Below are 18,407 nucleotides of genomic sequence, written 5' to 3'. Positions count from 1 at the left end.
CCTAAATGCTGGAACTAGTGGTGCTGCCGCACTCCCTGGTTTCAAGTGGTTTTCATTATATACAGGGCTTCGTGTGTGGTTCAATGTCACTTTTTTCCAGCATCCCTGTCACCACTCTGATTCCTTCTCCCTTTGGGTTGGCCTGTGTGGTGGGATGTCCCTCTTACTCATCTCTTATGAGCACACTAATTACCACATCAGAAAAAGGCACTTTCAGGGTGAGCTGGAAAAATTTAAGAAACCTGGTTGTAGTGAATATCTTAGCTAACGGAAAGTTATAGGGGGAGGAGGGTTTGAGATGCTAAATAATTATAATCCTATCCCTAATGCAATGTTTGTTTCCCCATTTAGCCGAATATTTCAGATGCCACTGGTCTACTTCAGCTCAAATGGGTTGTGCTGTGTTCATTTTTCAAGACTAAATGTAGTTTACAGACCCGATTTTATCCCTGTTCTGGTCCCTTTTGTCCTTCCTAGATACTCTGTACAAAGGGTGGGTGGAATCTAACTGCAGCTGCCAAGTGGAGAATTCTCTGGCAGAGGAATTCTTAACTGGTTTAGAACAAGCCCAGATCCTTGGCAAATGCCCCACACTCGTTTTAGGGAGCAGAATTTTACATTATCAGTTTTCAGTTGGTGATGGACTTTCAGGGGACGCAGCCAGCTGCTCTTAGTTTTACAGCAGCCCCTGCTATCCAAGGGAAGACCAATAAAAATGATCATGAGGCTGAGAAGTCAGTTTGGGGAAAGAATTAAAAAGCTAGGTGTATAGTTTGGCTCAGAGGTAACTAGGTGGGGGAACAATAATCCAAATTCCTCTTCTCACAATTTAAACACTTGATATTTGTAAAGCAGTAAAAAATGGGTATTACTACAGCTAAAATAGGGAGGGGAACCTTAGGATGAATATCAGGATAGCAGTGTGATGGGAGACCTATTCAGATGTGGAATAACCTCCCATGGGAAGTGGTAGAACCCTTGTATTTTGGGACTAGATTGGATGAAAAAATCATGAAGCATCCTTTGGGGGAACAATCCTGCATCTCAAACCGGCTGATTTAACAAACAGGTCTTTAACTTCTCTGGCTTCTTTTACTTTTACACTGCCATAACTGAAATCAGCAGCAGCTATTTTACTCAGTTGTCATAATACAAATGTCAGCCCAAAAGAAGGTATTTGTTAAAGTTATGAGCTGCTGAAATGAAATGTGGGTTAGAACAGGAAAAGCAGCTGAGCCTTAGCATTTCCTCTTACATATAACCACCAGTATTTGCATTGCAGTCATGTCTAGAGGCCAGGGCCCTATTGTGCTAGGCTCTTGCAAACATGAACTAAAACCAGTGTCTTCCCAGGAAGGGCTTACAGTTTATGTTGAAGGCAAGACAGCAGACATGTGACCAGCCTAATGGGCAGCCCACTAGCAGCCTGGTTCAGAGTGTCATAGCATAGATGGCATTTCAGCGCAGGGTTACAGGATAAGGTAGTGGGCTTTCAGAGTTTTTCAAAGGATTCGTCCTTGCGTAAGAATCTGCATATGAGAGCACAGCACTGCTTGGTGGAACACTGGATAGACAATTACAGCTGACGTCATTGGTATCTGTGGCACTATATATAGCCCCGGTGCACTGCTCTCCTTGCTACTCATTTACTTTCCCTGTTTGGTTAACTGAGAACCACCTTCCCCTTCCCATTTTTGTCTGAAGGTTTCCTTCCTGTTGACATCATAGCGGATGTCCAGCTATGCTGAAGTCTAATAACCTTCTGGCTAGCATCTGGGACTTCAGAAATGCACTCCAGAGAGCAGGCATGAAGCTTTTGTTGGTTTCACTCTCAAAGCTGCTGTGATGAGCTTTGGGACTGGAATGATTCTTGCAGGATGACAGATCATAGAACCATAGAGCTGGAAGAGACCTCAGAAGGTCATCAAGTCCAGCCCCCTGCCCAAAGCAGGACTAATCCCAACTAAATCAACCCAACCAGGACTTTGTCAAGCCGAGACTTAAAAATCCCTAGGAATGGAGACTCCACTACTTCCCTAGGTAACCCATTCTAGTGCTTCACTACCCTCCTAGTTAAATAGTTTTTCCTAGTATCCAACCGGAACCTCTCCCATCACAACTTGAGACCATTGCTCCTTGTTCTACCATCTGTCACTACTGAGAACAGCCTCTCTCCATCCTCTTTGGAAGCTCCCTTCATGAAGTTGAAGGCTGCTATCAAATCTCCCCTCTCTCTTCGCTTCTGCAGACTAAACAGACCCAACTCCCTCAGCCTCTCCTCATAAGTCATATGCTCCAGACCCCTAATCATTTTGGTTGCCCTCCGCTGGACCCTCTCCAATGCGTCCACATCCTTTATGTAGTGGGGGGCCCAGAACTGGACACAATACTCCAGATGTGGCCTCACCAGAGCCGTATAAAGGGGAATAATGACATCTCTGGATCTGCTGGCAATGTTCCTCTTAATGCAACCTAATATACCATTAGCCTTCTTGGCTACAAGGTCACACTGTTGACTCATATCCAGCTTCTCATCCACTGTAACCCCCAGGTCCTTTTCTGCAGAACTACTACTTACCTGGTTGGTCCCCAGCTTGTAACTATGCTTGGGATTCTTCCGTCCCAAGTGCAGGACTCTGCACTTGTCCTTGTTGAACCTCATGAGATTTCTAGTGGCCCAATTCTCCAATTTGTCTAAGTCACTCTGGACCCTATCTCTGCCCTCAAGCATATCTACCTCTCACCCTAGCTTAGTGTCATCCACAAACTTGCTGAGGGTGCAATCCATCCCCTCATCCAGGTCATTAATAAAGATATTGAACAAAACCGGTCCTAGAACCGAACCTTGGGGCACTCCGCTTGAAACCGACCGCCATCCTGACATCGAGCCGTTGATCACTACCCACTGGGCCCGGTCTTCTAGCCATCTTTCTATCCATCTTACTGTCCGTTTATCCAATCCACATTCCCTTAACTTGCTGGCAAGAATATTGTGAGACCGTATCAAAAGCCTTGCTAAAGTTAAGGTATATAACATCCACTGACTTTCCCACATCCACACAGCCAGTTACCTCATCATATAAGCTAATCAGATTGGTCAGGCACGCCTTTCCCTTTGTGAATCCATGCTGACTATTCCTAATCACTTTCCTCTCTTCCAAGTACCTCAAAATAGATTCTTTAAGGATCCCTTCCATGATTTTTCCAGGAACCGAGGTAAGACTGACCGGCCTATAGTTCCCTGGATCATCCTTCTTCCCTTTTTTGAAGATGGGCACTCCATTTGCCTTTTTCCAATCATCCGGGATTTCTCTCAGTCTCCACGACTTTTCAAAGATAATGGCCAAAGGCTCCTCAATGATATTTGCCAACTCCCTCAGTGCCTTCGGATGCATTAAGTCCAGACCCATGGATTTGTGTACGTTTAGCTTTTCTAAATAGTTCCTAACCTGTTCTTTACCCACCAAGGGCTGTCCATCTTCATCCCATCTTGCGTCACTTAGTGCATTAGTCTGGGAGCCTACCTTGTCCGTGAATACAGAGGCAAAGAAAGCATTGAGTACTTCAGCTTTCCTCACATAATCTGTCACTAGTTTACCTCCTTTATCCAGTAGGGGCTGAACACCCTCTCTGATCACCTTCTTCTTGTTAACATGCCTGTAGAAACCTTTCTTGTTATCCTTCACATCCTTAGCCAGTAGCAATTCCATTTGTGCTTTCGCCTTCCTGATAACCCCCCGGCATTCTCGAGCTCTACATTTAAACCCTTCCCTGGTCATTTATCTAAGTTTACATTTTTTGTTAGCTTCATTTTTGTGCTTAAGTTCACCAAGGATTTCCCCTGTAAACCAATCCGGTCTCCTACCATGTTTGCCTCTCTTGCTACATGTCGAGATGGTTTCTTTCTGTGCCTTCAATAAAGCTTCTTTAAAATACTGCCAGCTGTCCTGGACTTCTTTCCCCTGGGATGCTAACATGAAGGGGATTCTGCCCATCAGGTCTCTCAGGGAGTCAAAATCTGCTTTTTTGAAGTCCAATGTGTGTATTTTACTACTCTCTTTTCTTCCTTTGGTCAGGATCCTGAAATCTACCATCTCATGATAACTGCTTCCCATGTTGTCACCCACCTCTACTTCCCCTATTAGTTTCTCCCTGTTTGTGAGCAGAAGGTCAAGCTGCGCACAGCCCCGGGTCGGATCCTTCAGCACTTGTGCCAAGAAGTTATCCCCAACATTCTCCAAAAACTTCCTGGATTGCCTGTGTACTGCCGTATTGGTTTCCCAACAGATGTCAGGGTGATTAAAGTCCCCCACGAGAACCAGGGCCTGTGATCTGGAAGCTTCTCTCAGTTGTCCAAAGAAAGCCTCATCTACCTCATCTACCTGATTTGGTGGCCTGTAGCAGACACCAACCACAACATCACTGCTGTTGTTTGCTCCTTTAAATTTAACCCATAGACTCTCAACAGGTTTTTCTCCCTCTTTATACTGGAGTTCAGAGCAATCATAGTGCTCGCTTACTTATAGTGCAACTCCTCCTCCTTTTCTCCCCTGCCTGTTCTTCCTGAACAGTCTATACCCTTCCATGACAGCGCTCCAGTCATGCGAGTCATCCCACCAAGTCTGTTATCCCAATTAAATCATATTTCTTGGACTGGTCCAGGGCCTCCAGTTCTTCCTGTTTGTTGCCCAGGCTTCTCGCATTAGTGTACTAACACCTCAGATAACCAGTTGATCGCCCTATCTTCTCCATTCGAATCAGGGGTCCTCCTTTCTTTCTCGTTCCTCTTTGCATTTCTTCCCGGTATCCGACTTTCCCACTCCCCTCAGGGTTTTGGTCACCGTCCCCCGACGAACCTAGTTTAAAGCCCTGCTCACTAGGTTTGCAAGTCTGCCCGCGAAGATGCTCCTTCCTCTCTTTGTTAGGTGGATCCCATCTCTTCCTAACAATCCTTGTGACTGGAACAGAGTCCCATGGTCGAAGAAACCAAAGCCCTCTCTGCGACACCACCTGCGCAACCACGCATTTACGTCCTCAATTCGACGATCCCTGCCCAGTCCTTTCCCTTCAACAGGGAGGATGGACGAGAACACCACTTGCGCTCTGAGTTCTTGGATCCTTCTTCCCAGCACTACATAATCCGCAGTAACCCGCTCAAGGTCATTCTTGGCCGTATCATTAGTTCCCATGTGGAGAAGCAGGAAGGGGTAGCGATCCGAAGGTTTGATGGGATGGAAACCATCCCATGCCTTCCAGTAGATGGTGTTCCCTTCCGGTTTCTTCCTTGTGAGGTCCCTTCCAAAGCATTCAGCACTGCAGAGCGTGTGGAGAGAGCCTGAAAGCAATTACTTACCTCTATAGCACTGGGAGATTCCCATGCTGGCCTTTTCCCCCTTCTAGAAGTTACATGCTGCCAGTTCTCTTCCTGGTCACGTACTTCCCTCTCTGGCTCTTCTGCCTGCTGTGCTTGAAGGATTAAACTCTGCCTTCTATCGAGGAAGTCTTCATCCTCTCTGATCGAGCGTAGGGTCGACACTTGGGCCTCCAGTCCTCTAATTTTTTCTTCCAAAATGGCTTGCACTTAGTGCAGATGAAATCCGTTCTTTCTTCTGGGAGGAAGACAAACATGGCACACTCCATGCAGGTAACAGCAGCAGACCTATCACCATCCATCGCTGTTGTCCTGGAGAAGGGATTTAAAAAGAAAGGGAAGAGAACCTCACGCCCTTCCCAACTCCCTCTCTAAACTCCCTGTTAGCACTCACTTGTTCGCAAGCTCTCCTTGGTTGCTTGCCCACTGCCTTATAAAGACCTGGAGTGCCTGAAAGACCCTCCCCCTACCAAGGCTCAGCCGATCAGCAAAGGCTTCTAGAATTCAAACTTTAATTAGAAGCCAACAGTTTCCACCTGCCAATCACAGCACACACTCCATGAAGGGGAGGGGGAGGGCAAAGGGGAAGTGGGAGGGGGGAAAAAAAGCCTCACTCACAAACACAGGGGAAAAAACAAACAAAAACAATAACAAAAAAACCCACACACACTAACCCTCACTCACACACACAAGCTCAGCACAAAGCAAGAAAGCCCCAAACACAACACACACTTCCCTCAAGAGTCCTATATCTGCTTCTCCTCTACCTGGAGAACTCCCCCTCTAAAGCCTCACTCACAAACACAGAGGAGGGGGGAAAAAAAACCATGAACAGATCCTACAAGTTGGTTCCACTCTGTGAGAAGGTGGTTAGCCAGCTCAGTGCATGGTGGAAAGTGAACACAACTACATTCTCTTCAAGGGAGAGATCATTAATATATACTGATTAAAGCAGATGGTGGAGACAACTTCTAGGGCTGTGGTGTGCAACCAGTTCTGAAACAGTAGCTACAGTAATGGCCACTGCTTTAGTGAATTAGCCACACTCAACCGGCCAAATAGCCACATTGTTCAAGCCAACTATCAATACTCAGCTGGCCAAAGTGCCATATGTGGCCAGTGTGTTGGACACTACGGTTCTAGGGTTTGCTTTAACACATACACAAGTTGTATTTGGAGGTGAACTACATGACACAGTGAGTGCCTGGCTCACTTTTGGAGGTAGTTCTGCCAAACCCATGGTTACATTTTCTGGCAGGACAGTGTGGTTGGTGGAAGCACAGCTGGTCCCGATGCTCTACCTATTTGTCTCCAGGGCCGTGACCCAATCAATATTTTCTAGAACACTGGACAGTGAAAATAATACCAAAATGGTTGACAGTCAAATAGGAAACCAGCTGAAAACTGAGGCCTTTTCTCTCCTGAAAGAGTGCAGAGTGGCTGTGCCTAGAAAAAGGTATGTGCGCTCAATGCCTGGAACATGCTGCATTTTTTTCACTTGAGTATCTGCACAGCTGCGACCGGGCTGCCCTTACAGGTCCCACTTGAATGCACAGCAAAGTTTTCTTGTAGTAACTTTGGAAAGTTCTCTTCTGCTAAATGCTAGCTGGGAAGGTAAACTAATCAGAGTAGAGTGCCTGCTGGAAAGTGTGGGTGGTTACCAATATTGCTAACTCTCACAACTTGAAATTGTAATATCTTATAGCCCCAGCTCTCATGGTTATTTTGTAAGTAAAATTTGGGATTCTCGCATAACTTTCTGGCTCTTGTCTTTGTGAAGAAGCTTGAAACCCCCCAACCCTAATGAGCTGCAAACAGAAGACAAACAAAACCTTCACATTTATTTAAAAAAACCTCATGACATGAGCATGTGGGGTGTCAATAGTGGAGGCAGCATTTACTGAAACCATTCCCAGTTACTGAGATTGTAAATCAGAAGTCGGTGGAGTTTCTTACGTATGGATCTAAGCCAGAGCCTGAGGAGATGTCCATAACTATGGGAAGCTTTGCTGAGGTAGGGCTTCAGGACTGGGTTTTGTATTCATAAGTATTTACGTAGGTTATCAATAACATTGGCATTTATTATGACCTTTGAAAACCTCCATAAAACTGCAGCAGAATCTTATGCGCAGAATGTGCACTCTCCCAGGGCATTTCATGTTGTTTTCCTTTCTTTGCACTGTTTTAGTATAAAACTGACCTTGTCAATTAAAAAGCATTTTAAAGAGGTCCTAATTAACGTCTATAAATTGCTTTGGCTAACCTTTTCAAGTTGATGTGATCTGTTCCCTTGTTGCTAAAAACCCTTTTATGAGGTGCCTTAATTTTCCACCCACATGATTACTTTTTTGAAGCCTTTCACTCATCTTATCTTGCATACAGTCAAACTTGAAAGCAGTTTATCAGCAAGTGCATTTGCCTATTTGAAGGGGATTTTTCTGTTGTCTTCTGTGCTACCTTGAAGGGCCTAAAATTTTTTTTGTCTCCAGCAAAATCAGGATATATATTTAGTAAATTAATCAAGCCCTAAATGTGTACAGTCTCTGTTCAACAATACACACTTTTTTGGCTTCTTGAGCACCAAAGTCTATTTCCTCACCCCCAAGCAAAACATCAGTGTCAGACTAGTTGGCAATGGTGAAATATTCGAATGGTAAATTAGTGGAGGGGTGTGTTTCCATTACATGCTCCTACAGTCTGTGGATCTGACTGCAACCAGGGTGGCTGACGTATGGCAATTAAGCAGTTGTCAATGAAATCACAACCTTGGATTCTGTCGGACGTTCTAACAAGTAGTTGACTCCTCTTGGCTGCCTGAAGTCAGAGCTAGGCAGGAAACAGTGTTCTTTTGAGATTTCAAAAACATTTCCTGACCTGAATAGGGATAAAAAATCAACTTTGAAATTTTTTGCAAATGGAAAATTTCAGATAAGGTCAATAAAAACATTTCATTTACATGTGTGACCTTTATCTTCTTTTTAAACTATAAATTATCTTAAATGTTTAAGCTAAAAAGTTTTGAATTGAAATAAACATCAAAACTGGGAAACTTTTTAAACCAACGTTTTTCCATTTGGTTCTGACATGAGCATTTTCCTTCTAAAAATATATATACAGGCAGTCCCCGGGTTACGTACAAGATAGGGACTGTAGGTTTGTTCTTAAGTTGAATTTGTATGTAAGTCGGAACTGGTACATATTGTAGGGGAAACTCTAGCCAAACATTTCTCCAGAGCTCAGTTTTATTCTCCCACACCTCACTTCCCTCAGTCCTTTATTCTCAAGCTGAGGTGTCTGCTGAGAAAAGCCGCTCCGCGTCTCCCTGGTCTGCTGGGGGGGGGGGAGGAGCGAGGGCGCTAGCTTCGTGTCTCCCTGGTCTGCTGGGGGGAAGCAGCTAGTGTGGGGTTGCCTCACCCCATTTGTAAGTAGGGATCTGATGTAAGTCGGATCCATGTAACCCGGGGACTGCCTGTAATTGAAAAATTCCCACAAGTTCTATTTAGAGAGTTTTATAGTATCCACTGAGGAGAGCCATATAAGGCACATATTCTTTCTGTTTCAAGGAACTTGAAATGACAACTAGATCAGAAAGTGGGGTTCTGTCTCTGACTAGCATGCCCATTACCATGGCTAGATGCTCTGTCAAAATAAAAATTCAGGCCAAAATTCTCAAACCTTCAGTTCCTGAAGTCACACAGGGGATCATAGCACCAATAACAAAAGAGGGTGGGGGGATGTTTTTTTTTAACAAGTGCTGAGCAGCTCCTATTAACCACAATTACATTAAAAAGAAAAAGCTCATAGCCCCTTTCAGTTGTACTTAGGTTCCTAACTTTAGGCACCCCGGCTTAAAAAATGGGGCCCAAGCATTGAAAAACAAAAATCCTTGCCCTTTGTTTCTGACATTTGAGATAGATTAACAATTTTTTTCCGTTTTATCAAACTTCTGAGTTTATGCTGCGTGCATGTTCTGTCCTAGCATGTGTGTTCTTTTGCCTTACACACTGAAGCTAGAATTCTGCTGATATTTAACCCTACTTTTTTGTTTTGTTTTTGTACAAACAGACCTGATCCCACTTTCACAGGTGTCTGTGGTAAAACCATGGCTGCTGTGGATGCATTGTCAGGTGTTAAGAGAGGATCTGCCATAAAGTGCTTTGGTTTTCGATATATTGTTGGAGAGCAAAATTGAAAATAACACTTTTTATGGATCTTTTCAATCACTGAAAATATTTCATATGGGGTTTTAAAAATGCCTGTACAATAGACCCTAAATGTACTATTTGTCCCAAACTCTTTGTCCCTGTTAGCAAAGAATGCTCAATTGTATCCAGAGCATTTTAAATGAATCTGGGCTTGGCCAGTGGCTCTTGTGGATTCCTGGATTTTGTTTCTTAACGAAAGTAGCTTAAATTGGTTAAGCTACTTTTAAAATGTTGGAAATATGTGGTTTGGAGGCTGGCAGCAGCAGCTTTGTCTCCCTGGTTTCAGTTTTAAAACCTGACACACCTTGGCAAGTTCAGTCTTTAGTTGTACTTTTTAAACAAGAACCGGCTCTTAAAACGGCTGAGTTGTCTGGCCGTGAACAGCCATTAATCCCCATCACCTGTGGTTACTGCTGATCGTGCATGATGCCTACTTCTAGTTTATTCAGGCTTGGTTTAAAAAGATTCCTTTACCATGAATAATCCCGCTGATGAACTGTCAGAGTGTGATATTGTCTCAATCAGTGTATTGACTTGGGGATGGAACGGATGCCAGTGTTTGAGGCTGCTGTGGCATGTCACAGTATTTTAGTAGAGAGACAAGGTGGGTTGGGTATTATCTTTTATTGGATCAATTTCTGTTGATGAAAGAAACAAGCAACCAGCTATGCAGAGCCCTTTTCAGGTCAGAAGCTGGTCCAATATAAGAGATTATCTCCCTCCCCCCATCTCTCTCGTATTCTAGGTTCAATGTGGCTGCAGCAACACTGCAAACAATACTTAGTATTGTTTTAAGAATCCCATTACTTCATTGGGAGCATAGAGATTGGTTTCCTTGTCCCAAGGACGTATTGGCTGAGAGGAAGCATGTTATACGTGGTTTGAAATGTTACGTTTCATTGAGATTTGTGTGTCATTCCTCTGGGCTGCCTTAAAGGAGTTCTTAGGTTGCCTAGGACTTGGGGGTTACTCTTGCTGCAGTAGCACCACATAATGTGAAGGGTTTCCTGCCAAGAGGGGGAAAAATTGAGTCAATTCAGAGATGAGGCTGTAGTTCTCCTCAGTGCTTGTGAGGTAAGGCAGATAGGATATGTGAGGTCACCATCTGCTCGCGAACGCTGCATTGCCACATCCCAGCAGGCCCAGCTGAGGACACAGCGGCAGCCTCACCTGGAAATGCCATGGCTTTTGTCAGCTCAAGGCAGATTATTAATGTTACCTTAGCTCAAGTGGGTGGGTGGGGAAGGTTTGTGCTCAAAACGAAGTGCTAAATCTCTCCATTTAACTGGTCAGTGCCCCCGTCACAGCTGCTAGTTGGGGGTCACACGCAAGTGAGAAGCAAAAAAACAAACCCAAAAGACCCTCACTGACTTAGCCACTGAGTGAGGAGAACCCCCCCATAGATGTGGGCTTCAAGTGAGAAGCAGGAACAAAGAGCCTAGGGCAGTGGGGCCTTGGGGCTCTGCTTGCGGCTAGGGTGGCCATTTGTCCTCTTTTATAGAAGACAGTTCTGTTTTTTTGTTACTCTGTCCTCTGAATGACTTTACAGCCTCCATTTTTCTCTGGAGACCAGAGGTGAAAGTAACCCTGTGTGCCTCATGTGGTGCTCCGACAAATAGAAACGAGAGGGCCAGCACTTGGCTGCAGCTGCTCCCTGCCAGGCTGGGGTTCTGGGCTTGCTAAGTAGTAGGTAGCCAGGCAGTTAAAAGGGGCTGGCTGGGAGTGTGCGTGACCCTCCCCCCACCATCCAGGGCTGCCCTAGCCCCCTGCACCTCCAGTGGCCTTTCTTCTTCCTTTTCCCCTGATTATCAGGGAACAAGGGGAAAGTGCTCAGTGTGTGGCTGCCTAAGGGAGGGCAGAGCAGGAATGCAGCAGGCTGTGAACTTCCCCTTACTCCCTGAGGGTATGTCTACACTACCCCCCTAGTTCGAACTAGGGGGGGTAATGTAGTCATACGGCGTTGCAAATGAAGCTCGGGATTTGAATTTCCTGGGCTTCATTTGCATAAAGCCGGCCGGCGCCGTTTTTAAATGCCGTCTAGGTCGGACCCCGTGCCGCGCGGCTACACGCGGCACGCACTAGCTAGTTCGGATTAGGCGTACAGCTAATCCGGATAGGAAGGCGTACAGCTAGTTCGGATAGGAAGCCTAATCCGAACTAGCTAGTCTGTGCCGTGTGTAGCCGCGCGGCATGGGGTCCGACCTAGCCGGCATTTAAAAATGGCACCGGCCGGCTTTATGCAAATGAAGCCCGGGAAATTCAAATCCCGGGCTTCATTTGCAACTCCGTATGACTACATTACCCCCCCTACTTCGAACTAGGGGGGTAGTGTAGACATACCCTGAGAGACAGAGGAAGAAGAGCAGCAGTGACCCTATATGTGTGGCTGCAGCACCTCCCCCTAGGGTTGCCAGACATCCAGTTTTGAACTGGACAGCCCAGTATTTGAGCTTTCTGTTTGAGAAACAAATTGAAAAAATATAATTGAGAAAATATAAATGTCCGGTATTTTCTATATAAGATGTAATGTAGATTGTGATGTAATGTCAAGTGTGTCCGGTATTTTTGTTGAAACCATCTGGCAACCCTACCTCCCCCCCATCGAAATGGCCCCCTGGTCCCCTGCACTCACTCCTACACCTCCTCAGCCCAGGACCCCTCCACCCTCAGCCATGATTCCTGAACCCCCCGCATCCTTCAGACATGGGCTCCCCACACCCTAAATGCAACTGTCCTTTATTCTTGAGGTACCTTGATGGCCACGCTACTTGCAGCCTGTGCTCCCATCTTCCCCCTCCCCCGTGTGTGTCTCATGTACTGGGGCACTGGAGCCCTGTACTTCTTCCCCTTCCCCCTCCCTCCCAGCACTTTTGGAGTTCCATGAATCTTCTGATTTGCACTCCATCTCCCCTCCTCCCCTTCCCTCCCAGACATGGCCAAAAGTGCTGGGAGGGAGAGAGAGAAGTAGGTAAATGGGGGGCTCCAATGACCCAGTGCACAAGAGGCATGGGGCAAGGGGGCAGAGAGGGGGTATGCGGGGGCTGCAGGTGGAACCCCTGTAGGCTGCAGGTTGCCCGCCACTGGTGGTCATATGGCCCACTGAGACAAAGGAGGGCCACTCATGTGGCCCACTCACTAGTCTTGGTTGCCCATCGCCAGTCTACATTGAAGTGCTGTACTGCTTTATGTGATCATAGCCAAGCCAGGGCTTAGTCAGCTGTATATATTTACTGCAGCAGTGCCTGCTCTGCAGGCTGTGATCAGACGTGTTAGTGCAGGGTTGGGCAAGAAGTGGCTAGCGGTTTGGATCCAGCCCACCAAAATGCTGGATCTGGCCTGCAGGCACCTCCCCAGCACCCTTATTACACAGCAGCTGCAGCTGCTTTAAACAGCAGGCTGCTAATTACTGTGGTATCTGGGCAGGGAGGAGAATGCTTTGTGCGCTGTCCCTGCCCCCTTTCAAAATGCTCCAGCTTTCATTGGCCAGTTTCTGGCCAATAGGAGCTGAGAAATTTTGCTGATGGCAGGGCAGCAAATAAAGCCTCCTAACTCCTTCCTCCCTCCCCCATGGAGGAGCTGCCCAGCACAAGCTGCTGGCTGGGAGCCACTTAGGTAAGCGCCTCCCAGCCAGAGCCTGCCTCTGGCATCCCACCCTCTTTCTCCCCCCAACTACCTGCCCCAGGCCACCACCCAAGCCCTCTGTATCCTCTCTTCCTACCTCCTCCAGCTTACAACTCCCTCCCAGAGCCTGCAACCCTCCTGCACCCTTTCCCCAGGCTGGAATCCTTTCCTTCACCCATACCCCTCCCTGCCCCTGCACCCCAAGCCCTTCCTCCACATCACTGCCCAAACTCTCTGCACCCTTTCCCCCAGGTCACAACTCCCTCCCATACCCTGCACCCTCTCTTCTACTCCCTTTCCCCAGGCCAGAATCCTCTCCTGCACCCATAATCCCTCTTGGAACCTTCATCCCAAACCCTTGCCCCAGATCATAACCTTCTCCTTCACCCAAACTCCTTCTCAGACCCCACACTCCTTCCTGCACCCCAGTCTTCTATCCCAAGCTCCCCTCTACACCCCACCTGCTGTCCCAGACTCCGCACACCCTCCACTTACCAAAATCTTGGAGTGGCCCCCCATTAAAAATTATTGCCCACCCCCGTGTTAGTGTATCTGTACAGATCTCCGGAGTATGGCGGAGACACTGCATGTATGTGTTTGCGTAAAATGATGCTGGCCCTGTCCCCCCTGCCTTTCACTTACATTCATTCTCTTCACTCAACTATTTTGCTTCAGATCCCACTGGCTGCAGTTCTGACACTTCCGTGAAGAATGTTCTAATTCCTTATTTAATACCAGTTGCTATGGCAGCTGTCAAGATAGTTCCTGATGACCTATTGTAATGCTGCTTCGCATGCGTTTCTCTGGTGTTTGCTTTCTTGGCTGGAGCCTGGCGCTGTGTTTCTCAAGCAGTAAGTAATCTGAGTTTGGAAGCCTTTTATCACCACTGGAGAATGAGATGGCAAAATAATCAGATTCTGAAGTAGCCTGGGGCTTGACTTATCCTATTCCCCATCACCTCTGGGCTAGTAAACACTCCAGCAAACAAGCTGCTGCCAGTTTAACTCCATGACCAGTAGAAAACCAGGACATTGCTGACTGTCCCAGCACTGTTGCCCATAATTAGGAAAACAATAGTTCAGCTGCAGTCCATAATAAGCAGATGCATCCTCCATTGAAGTCAAGGGGGATTGTGACTGCTTATCCTTGAAGCTGGCCTCCAGAGAATCCCAGACTGCCCTCTTTTTGAAAGTGAAATGGAGTCAAGCGGTAATATTTTCCCTTTTCACCCAGTATACACTGTGTAGTACATTTCACAGTCTTCCAGAGCTTGTAGTAAACCTGTCCCTTTAGTTTTTCTAAGTGGACTACCGATCCCTCTGCTCCCTTAGGTAGGGAACGCCTCCCTTTCACCTTGTCTGGGCTGAGTCAGAAGGTCTGTCTGTCCCTGGAGGCAGGATGCTGACTTGGCTGCACCAAGTTGTGGTTAAGCACAGGAAACTGGATGTTCCTAGAGATCGAGCTAATGCTGCTAAGTATGCCTAGGTGAGGGGTGGACAGTAGGATAGGCCCTTTTAATAAGGAGGACTCTTGCCTCAGCTCCAGTGTCTAAAGAGAGAAGTGAGGACAGCAGGTCTAATACTGTCTGGCTATTGGAATATAAAGTTAAAAGCAACCCCATCCAATCACCTTGCTTCTGCATGTTTTACTTTAGCCCTGGTTCTCAGCTGGGACGTCCTAGTTTCACAGTGCTGTTGCTTTGTCCTAATTAGTTACACAATTAAAGCTTTTTGAAAATCAAATTTGCTGTGGTGGGGAAAATGCAGCATCTCAGAATGACTCTCTCTTTGTAAGTGGAACAAAAAATGAACCTAGCACAATTATTTGCAAAACAAAACTCCTAAATTTTCTATTGGAAATGTCCAGATGGTATTTGATATGTCAAAATAACCATTTTCTTTCCAATTCCATTCCTAACAAATTCCACGGTGGAAAAGCGATATTTCAATTAAATGACATTTTCCAGTCCACCATGTGACCCGCCCCAGAAGGAAGAGGAACAGGTTTGCCGTGAGTCCATTGCTGCACTGAGTTCACCTGAGCGTGGTTGGACAAAGCAGTGCTTTTACTCCAGCATCCCTGATCTGAGGCAGTCTGCCCAAGGTAGGGGTAATTGTGACACTTATTTGGGGTGCTCAGAAGTGTTGGTCCTGATGTAGTTCCCTTGCCTCCTTGAGAGAGATTTGCTGGTTTTGATTTGATTTTTTTAAGGGTATGATTGTCATAGATGTAGCTGATTTGGTGACCTTCTGGGACCTCTTTGGCTTCTTCCACAGTGGCAGGCCTAGAGAAGCTGTGAGCCCTCTAGCTATCAGAGCAGTGACCCAGGGCTGAAGCAGTGGTTGGATTTGGGTCAGCCGCCTGGGGCCAGACCAGAGGCATTCAACCCCTGCCACAGGAGTAGCAGCAAGGTGGAAGCAGCTGCTGGAGGTCCTGGCAGTGCTCCAACTCTTAGTCTCCCCTTCCCCAGGGTATTTTTAGTGAAAGTCAGGGACAGGTTAGGGGCATCCATTAATTTTTGTTTATTGCCCATGACCTGTGCCTTGTTTTTACTAAAAATACCTGTGACAGAATCTTAACCTTACTGATTTTCAGTCAAAGTAGGGTCCAAGATTTTCATGATTCTTCCGCATGTCCCACTTGGAGTCTCTGCATTTAAAAGCAAAATGTCTTTTTGCTTCCCCTTATGTTTCACAAAACATTGTTTTCCTTCCTCAAACAAAAACTCTTTGTAGCTTTTTGCTTTAAGGTGCTGCAGGATGTCTCATTGTTTTAGCTGAAACGAATAACAGAAATGTATAGTTCTAGTTTCTGGTGTGTTTCCATGCTGAATTCACATCCCCAGTCAACATGACTTTTCTTATTGACTTACATGCAAATACCACTCCCATTGTATTTGGCTTCACAAATACTCCATTTGTATTAAGATAGTTTTCTCCTTGTTCCTACCTTCTGTCTGGATGAAAATCTATTTCTCCTTTGTTTGGTTTTAGAGTCTAAAGCATAATATCAGCAAGTGTCCATAATTCCTCACATAGTGTTAATATGCACATTTCACAATGATATTAATGATCTCTGTGTTAACGGCTTTCATTCAGTACCTAACCAGACACACGTTTTAGATTAATTCTATTATAGGTGTAGTGAGTTTGTCAGGCCTGAAAACTGCTGACATACAGTGAACCACTAGTGGGCCTCTATGTTACAGTATTATTTAAGGCTTTTTTACTGTTGCAGACTTGAATTACACTTAAAGTGGAGTGTGCTAAATGTCTGTTTATAGAATGTTGTCTGTACTGAGTGCTTTAAAGACAGACATGAAGACCAGATCCATGTCCTTGGGACTTTACAGTTTAAACACCCATGTGGGGTGAAGATAGCACATGTTCTCAAAATGTGAGGTGCGTAATAGAAATAGGAATCTGATTTAAGAAGGAAAAGAATCAAGGACAAGTTTCTTTTGTGTGTGAGAGGGTGCCAGGGGAAGAGATTTCATTCAAACACTTAAAGAATAAGTTTTAACCTATTTAAGAGCTTGGAGTCCTTCTGTGACTTTTCAGACCTGATTTTTTTTTTAAGCTCTGTAAGTTTCTCTTAATTAGCACAGTCTGTCAGACCTCAGGAAAACTCCTCAGGCAGCTAAATGCACTCTTTTAATTTAATAATAATAATAATAATAATAAAAAAATGTAGTTGGGTTGCCTAAAATAGCCCTCATTAGAATGGGGTAGTGTTCTACCAAAGGAAAGCAATCCCAGTGGAATCTATAGACTGGGGCAGTCTCCTAAATCCCTCATGCAGCTGTTTTGAAAGCTTTTAAGTAGATGCTAGCAAGGTATCAATGCTGGTCTGGAGTCTTATGTTCACTTCCTTTGATGTGGGCGGCAACACTGAAATTCCAACTTCGCTGCTGACTAGTGTCAGGAGGAAAAAAAGTGTCCTGGTAATAACGATACCTCGCTCTTATGTGGCACTCCTTAGCAGTAGAGCTCAGAGAGCCATTGATCTAAACCATTTGTTTTTACATACAGTAGCCATCAGTGTCAAATCTAAGCACTAAAGAGCATGGGGGGGAAAATCCCTGTCTGTTTCAGTGACAATCCTGCTCACAAGTGACTTGTTTGGTCCAAAGAGATTTGATTTATTCATTAAGCCCTTTAATACTTTGATAGTGGACTGTGAAGATTCTTCTAGTTACAGTGATGAGTGACAGGATGAAATATTTGTTCTACTTGCATTTGAGACCTGTTTTCCAGTTAAGGGGCATCCCTTGCTGAACAGTTTCTGAAGACTGAGTAGGATTGACAGCCTGAGTTACAACTGGAGCTGGGGAAATTGTCAGTTCACTTCCTGTAGCTTTGTACAGAGGCACGGGTGCTGGTGACTGGATGCTCTGCTGGATGCGGTCTCCCACACTCTCTGGGTTTTCTCAGCTTTCCTGAAGCAAAATGCAGGTTTATTCTTACTGATCCAAATTCCAAGGTGTGCTGAGTACCTACAACTCCCCATGACTTCCATGGAAACTTTTGGGCCTGGCATCTCTGGGCATTTGGCTCCTTAGGAATGAATTACTCAGAGTCAGTGAACCTCCTATTCCTTGTGAGTAGATGTTAGTGCAAAGTCTGCCAGTTGGAACACTTGATGCCTCTAGTAGTAATCAACCCCAGACTGGGTTCTTAATGCACCCCAGCTAGTGTTCAAAGTTCCCAGCCCATGTGAGAATGACTTAATAATTAGCATGGGTCTGAGAGGGAGGAGTATTTGGCTTCAGTCATCTTGTTTTGGAAATTGATTTCAATGGGATGGTGCCCACACCCTTCTCCTTCCCTTAAACAGGAAGTCACTTTGGGCTTTCCAGTCACAGGACAGGAAGGAGGTAGGAGAGGCTTGTTAAGTCTCCAAGCAAGAGGGAGTTAATAGTTAAGCTATGGCAAGCTGTGACACTAATCATAATCAGGAGCCCTACTGGTATTCTGGGAAGAATTCCCAAGTCTGCAGCACCATGACCAGCAGTCCTGAAATGCCATGGCTGGGGCCTCTGGAGGCTGCTTCAATAATATGCAAGTATGCTGGCACATGAGAGCTGGAGAACCATTTTAGTTGCTGGTTGATCAGCCAGTTAAAGGAAAATCCCATTTCATAACTGAAACAGCTGCAGGGCTGTGAGACCAGCCAGATGTCTTTGTTGCTCATGTTTGAGTAAGCAGAGT

General features: G+C 45.7%; 1 protein-coding gene across 5 annotated transcripts in view; it reads left to right on the top strand.

Moving 5' to 3' along the window:
• Positions 1–18,407, top strand: part of PPP1R16B (protein phosphatase 1 regulatory subunit 16B) — a 109,194-nt gene that overhangs the window by 40,204 nt on the left and 50,583 nt on the right. Inside the window, exons 1-2 of one of the 5 annotated variants that reach the window (XM_075901334.1) lie at positions 11,989–13,188; positions 13,873–14,048. The exons of 3 other annotated variants lie outside the window; for them this stretch is intronic. In XM_075901334.1, coding sequence (XP_075757449.1) covers positions 13,979–14,048 — 70 coding nt within the window. In that variant the 5' untranslated portion in view covers positions 11,989–13,188; positions 13,873–13,978. Of the gene's footprint in view, positions 1–11,988; positions 13,189–13,241; positions 14,049–18,407 lie in introns of those variants that run through there. One more of the 5 variants, XM_025181637.2, reaches the window with a different exon arrangement.

Source organism: Pelodiscus sinensis, chromosome 18, assembly GCF_049634645.1.
Source record: "Pelodiscus sinensis isolate JC-2024 chromosome 18, ASM4963464v1, whole genome shotgun sequence".
Taxonomy (NCBI): Eukaryota; Metazoa; Chordata; order Testudines; family Trionychidae; genus Pelodiscus; species Pelodiscus sinensis.
Note: the sequence above shows the minus strand (reverse complement) of the source record. Positions and strands in the feature narration are given on the sequence as shown.